Source organism: Ochotona princeps, chromosome 2 (genome assembly GCF_030435755.1).
Source record: "Ochotona princeps isolate mOchPri1 chromosome 2, mOchPri1.hap1, whole genome shotgun sequence".
Taxonomy (NCBI): domain Eukaryota; kingdom Metazoa; phylum Chordata; class Mammalia; order Lagomorpha; family Ochotonidae; genus Ochotona; species Ochotona princeps.
In genome coordinates, this window is record NC_080833.1 from 1,567,620 (window position 1) to 1,573,619 (window position 6,000).

Sequence of the window (6,000 nt, forward strand, 5' to 3'; positions counted from 1 at the left end):
GTCCCCAGGAAAGCCCACGGCCACAGGCGATGCTCGCCCATGCCTGCACACATTCTGTCCTCCAGCCCACCAGGCAGTGTTGGCCAATGAGGGCAGCAATTGAAGAAGAGGCTGGAGGAGCGGGTGGCCGGGATCCCCCGGGAAAGCAGGGTGGGGAGGGGCTCAGGCCCAGCACCGGCCTTGGAGCAAGCGCCAAGCTGGGGTCTCCGGCGGTAGCAGCAAGCTGGGCTCGGCGGCTGGCAGCCCCAGGGAAGTTATCACTCTCCCACTCCTCCAGCGTCCACCAAGGGGGTGCCAGGACAGCACACGCCTTCAAGGCTCCAGCAAACCAGGGAGGGAGGGGTGGGAGGCCACACGCAGCAGGGACCCAGGCCCAGGTCATGGTCACCCCCTCACGCTGGTGGGCCTGGAAGAGCTCACACCACAGGGCCCAGGGTCCTTTCTCTAGGTACATGGGGACTTCCAGGAACTGGGCAAAAGTCCAGCCATAGGGGGACGGGGAGACAAGGCATGGGGGTAACCCCCAAGTGGGACCTGTCTTGTCTGTCCTGTTGAACCCCCAGTTATCAGCAAGATGACCACCCCAAGGCGCTCTCTCCATCCAACCTGGCCCCACACCAGGTCTCCCAGCAGCCTGCTCAGGTCACATCCCCCAAGAACCTATCCCCCAGCAGGGTCTCTGCAGGGTCCGAGGGCTCCTGTGCTGCTCAGCACAGCCTCTGGCCCTGATCGGGGCAGCGTGGGCTGTCAGGAGCCCCAACGCCCCGGGCAGCCCACCACGCCAGCTGCGTACTTCTCCCGGTGCCTGGCACCCCGCACACAGCTCCCAGGCAGCAACCACGTCAAACTAAGGGGCCATTTGGGTCCATCTCTCTGCCCACCTGGAAGAGCCGGCCGCTACAAAGCCCAGTGGACCTAGTAGCTGGACAGTCTCCGTTCTTAGCTGCTGTCCACCCCACACTCCCCTACCCCATCCCATCTGGAGGCAGGATGTCACTTCCTGACCCAGAGGGACCCAGCTGTCCCAGCTCTATGGGCTGGAGGCTGGACCAGCTCTGTGGGCGTCTGCTCTGTGGGCTGGAGGCAGGCAGGCACTGCACACCGAGGTGGGCGTGCAGGTCCAAGAACCAGCAGGCAGTGCCAGCAGTCAGAGGGTGGTGGCTGGCACAGGCACCCCGACACACCGCCCCACGCCCCGCCTCCACCCTCACCTCCCCCTGCCTGGGTGCAGCCAGCTCATGGTGGGGGCGCCCAGTTCCTGTCCAGCTCATGGTGGGGGCGCCCAGTTCCTGTCCAGTTCATGGTGGGGAGCCCAGTTCCTGTCCAGCTGCCTTGCTCGCTGACTTGCCGCATAGCTTGAAGCTGTGATGGGGCGCCCAGCCACTTCCTGCCAGCAGCACGGACCCCCACCTGCCTTGGAACACCTGGGCCCCAGCAAGGAGCTTTGGGACAGCTGCCCAGGCCCCTCACAGTGACACCTGGTGTGGCTGGGCACGGCCTTCAGGCAGGAAGGAACTCAGCCAGATGGGCCTTGGCCCCAGCCGAGCGGTACAAAGCCCCCTACCCACAGTGGTCCCACTGCGTGCCCAGGCACAAGCAGGTGCTCTGTGATAAAAACACTTGTGGGAAAATACAACTAGCTCATAGGAATCAGAGAGCGGAGAAATAAAGATGATTGTGGGGGGAGGGGAGAGGGGGAGGGTCCAGGCGGAGTGGGAGGGGAGCGGGGGAGGGTCCAGGAGGAGGGGGAGGGTCCAGGAGGAGGGGGAGCGCGTTAAGACCGCACTCCTTCCTGCAATCCATCCCAAACTGGCTCAAAGCCCCTGCCTTCCTTCCTGGAGCCCCAGGTGGACAGGCAGAAGTGGGGAGTCCCCTCCCCCAGGCCTCAGGCCAGGATGCAGGTGGGGGTCAGATGCCCCAGCCGGCACCCACCTGGGGAAGCCCCAGGCAAGGGGAGCCAGCAGTGGGATCCAGACGCCAAGGACCCCACGTTCCCCCCCTCCCAGGGCTTCTTGAACCGGCAATCTCCCCACGGGAGCAGGGCAAGAGGGGGGCGGAATGGGGGAGTTCCAGGGTGCAGACCCCCAGGGGCCCGGCTGGCCTGCTCTTCCCTCCCCCTCTACCCTGCTTTCGAGGGAACCCCTGGAGGGGCCAGGGGCCAGAAAAGCCCCTTCCGTGGCCCCCTCAAGACGGGCAGCAGCCTCGCCAAGCTCTGCAGGCATGCCCCAGTCCTCAGCCTGCAGGAGCCCGGGGCTCGCCGCCTCCCCCTCCCCCTGGGCTCCCTCCAGCGCCAGGCTCCTAAGCACCCCGTTGGGGAATCATCTTTCAAAATTACATTCATCTCGTCTGGTCCCCTGGTCCCTCTTTCCTGCAAGCCTTCCCCGGCAGGCTCGGGGCGCACGTGTTGGACAGACACTGCCAGCCGCTCCGCGCGCCGTCGGGGCGCAGCCCGCCCCGGTGCAGGCCCCCGGCCCCCGGGAGGCGGCTCGGGGAGGAAGTTGGAGCGCGCGCCTTCCTCCCGCCGGCGCCGAGCCCGGCTCGCCGGCCAGTGCTGGCCAGGCAGGAGGCTCCAGCCGCAGACCCCTCTCCGGAGCGCAGGGCCCAGCCCGGGAACCTCGGCCCCCTCCGCAGGCGGCGCAAACAGCCCATTGTTCTGGGGCCCGGGACAAGGCCTCCGAGTTCGGTCCAGGTCCGGCCGCAGCCCCCGGCCTAGGTCCGCCTCCGCTTTACTCACATGCTGGGCTGCAGCGGGCGCAGGAGCCGCGCCGGGTCGCCCGCAGCCACCGCGAGGAGTAGCAGCACCAGCGCCAGGGCCTCCGCGGGCACAGGCATCGCGCGCGCCGCCTCGCGCCGGGGTCCTCCCCGGTCCCCGCTCACAGGGGGCCCCGCAGTTCCTCGGGAACCGCCGCCTGCACGTGCGTCATGGCCGAGAGCGCGCTCGGAGCGCAGCCCACAGGTGTCCGCGCCGCGTCCTGGGAGCCCGAGGTCAGCGCAGGTGCGGAGGGTCCGGCTGGCTGCCCGCACCCGAGGTGCCTGGGTCTGCTGGGTGGGACACTGCCCCGCTGAGCAGAGCCGAGTGCGGGGCCTGGCGCGCCCGCAGCCCCGCCCCGCACGGCCTCGGCCCCGCCCCGAGCCCCGTCGGGCCTCCAGCTTCCAGTCCAGCCCGGCCTGAGCGTCCCCTTCCGCGCTCTTGGTTCAGCTCCGACCCTAGTGCGGACCCAGCAAGTCGCTCTGAGCTCCTTCCTTTTTGATCTGTACCGGGAAGCCGGCTCGGGCTGGTGCACCCGCTTGGTGCACCTGCGTCCGAAGCTACCCCACCATTGGGATGCGTGGCCCAGCAGGTGTCCCCAACCCCGGGTGCCCTGTGGCTTCAGAGGCACGGCCAGCAGGCACAGGCTGTGGCCTTTCCCCTCTAGCCCAAGCCTTGGCTGAGAACGCACTTGGTCCAGGTGGACGGAGAACCAGGTGGCCAGGTGCTGGCCAGCTGTTCTGATGAAGCCAGAAAAGTTCTGTCTGGGTCGGGTTCTTGTGTGTTAACCCGAGGCCCAGGATAGTGGCCAGCCCAGGCAGACCCAGTGCCCCCTGTTTGACAGACTGGCACTGGGCACGTGGGGACCCCTCCCTGGGCTCTGCACTCTGCTGCCTGCACATCCCCAGCAGAACCAAAGGATGTGTTGCCGAGGGGGTTCCCAGTCCAGGCAGCAGCTCCACCTGACCTGACCTCTACCCTCCAACCACCACCTCCACTGCCTGGCATCGCTGTACCCCCAAGGTGCTGATCTCCTGGTTCCCCCCACCCCCCCGGCACTGAGCCCTGTTCAGGGGGCTGAACACAGGGCCTGGCTTGGGGGACCTTCACTTAGCTGTCTCATGGGTGCAAGTTTGGGGTGTGTGTGCCTGTGGTTGAAGGTGACTCGTGCCCTCAGGGAATCCTCCAGCAAAGGTAGGTTGGCTCCTGTGGGGTTGGAGGGTGGTCTCTGGGCAGGGCAGGACCCGGATTTTGCACAATGTTGGCCCACTCCGCAGCAGATGCTCGGTGGGCCTCTCCCTTCTGCTGGGGGCCAAGTTCAGCCACCCGGTGAGGGGCCCTCAGCAGGTGCCAGGTGGGTGGGCAGGTGTGTCCTGCTGTCACTGCATGTGGTTGGCATACCTGCCACCCCTCGCCCCAGGCCTTGTCCCTCTGCCCACGAGCCCTTCCGGAAGCCCGTGCACTCCTCAGGCATCATTCTTCAGCGGTCGTAATGACGTGACATGCCCCTTTGCACTGCAGACCAGGGAAGGCCCCTGCCAACAGCTGGCTGCTCTGCCCAGCGCGTCCCCCCTGCCCACTGCAGAGGATGGACATGCCCCTCAAGAGCAGAGCAAGCTCAGAGCCGAGCTGTAGTCACTTCTTTTTGAACCGAGATCTTCGAGTGTCACTCGCTGAGTCACTCCCCAGATGTCTGCCATGGTGGGGGCTAGGCCAGCTAGCTCCAGGAGCCAGGAGCTCCGTGTGGGTGCCCCGTGGGTGGCAGGGCCAGGCAGACACAGGAGCCAGGAGCTCCGTGTGGGTGCCCCCATGTGTGGCGAGGACCAGGCAGACACAGGGGCCAGGAGCTCCAGCAAGGTGCCCCCATGTGTGGCGAGGACCAGGCAGACACAGGAGCCAGGAGCTCTGTGCACGTGCCCCTGGGGGTGGCGGGGCCAGGCAGACACACAGGCGCCAGGAGCTCTGTGCAGGTGCCCCCCCATGGCTGGTGGGGGCCAGGCAGACACAGGACAGGAGCTCTGTGCAGGTGCCCCCCATGGGTGGCAGGGCCAGGCAGACACAGGACAGGAGCTCTGTGCAGGTACCCCCGTGGGTAGTGGGGCCAGGCAGACACAGGAGCCAGGAGCTCCGTGTGGGTGCCCCCGTGGGTGGCGAGGACCAGGCAGACACAGGGGCCAGGACCTCTGTGCGCGTGCCCCCGTGGGTGGTGGGGGCTCAGATGCTGGCACCACCTCTTTGTGTCTGCTCCCAGGTCTTAATCAGCAGGAAGCTGGGGTCATAGGCAGAGGTGGGATTCAAACCAAGCCACTACACAGGGGATGTAGGGGTCCTGGCCTGGGGTGTGAGCACAAGGGCCGCCACCTGCTCCCGTGTCATGACCTCAGTGGACACACAGAGCCCACGGACTCTTCTCCACGAAGTGCCCCTCACGGTCCTTCTCTAGGCAGGGGGCGATGGGGGACACTTCCCGCTGGCACTGTGCTCTGTGGCTCGGTGCCAGGTTAAGCACAGGCACTGACCATGCGTATTCCTTTCTCCCTGAGCTGCGCCATCCAGACCAGGCCACAGGCCACCCAGCAAGCCTCCCAGCAGCTCACCACAGCAGTACTGCGTGATGCCAGCCAGGCCACGCCTCTCAGCTTACCCCAGGCTATATCAGTCATTCTCACCCATCATTTTTCTTTTTAAAAACATATTTATCTGAAAGAGTGACAGAGAGAGCTTCCATTTGCTGGTCCACTTCCCAAACAACTGCCAAGGCCAAGGCTGGGCCAGTCCAAAGCCAGGAGCTTCACTTCCCAGGCGGGTGCAGGGACCCACGGCCTTCAGCCATCCTCCACTGCTTTCCCAGGTGTGTTAGCAGGGGTCGGAAGTGCAGCAGCAAGACTCGAGCCCAAATGCCCATGGGGCTCCCAGGCGGGAATCTGACCTACCCCTCACCTGTCTGCGACGGACCGGCTCGGCCGGGAGCAATCAGTCCGACGGGAACAGGACCCCGGGAACGGTGGGCAAGGATTCGGCGAGTGACAAACAGACACGACAACTCAAGGCAGTTGTATCTGAGTGCATTTTGTAAAAGCAAAGCATCAGCTTATATACAATAGATTATTGCAAAGGGACATTTTCTTGCTTATTCATGTGGTTACATTTCTACAAACAATTATTCCAGGGAGGTAAGCAGGTCTGACGAAAAAAGATTGTTCTCTAATAGCCTGGTGACAGACTGCAGTTGCTATTTCTTGTGGACACAG

At 65.1% G+C, this 6,000-nt stretch overlaps 1 protein-coding gene across 1 annotated transcript in view; it reads right to left on the reverse strand.

The window, feature by feature from the left end:
• Positions 1–3,053, reverse strand: part of MEGF6 (multiple EGF like domains 6) — a 60,109-nt gene extending 57,056 nt beyond the window's left edge. The window contains exon 1 of the mRNA XM_058660765.1: positions 2,735–3,053. Coding sequence (XP_058516748.1) covers positions 2,735–2,832 — 98 coding nt within the window. The 5' untranslated portion in view covers positions 2,833–3,053. The remainder of the gene's footprint in view (positions 1–2,734) is intronic.
• Positions 3,054–6,000: the final 2,947 nt, after the last annotated feature.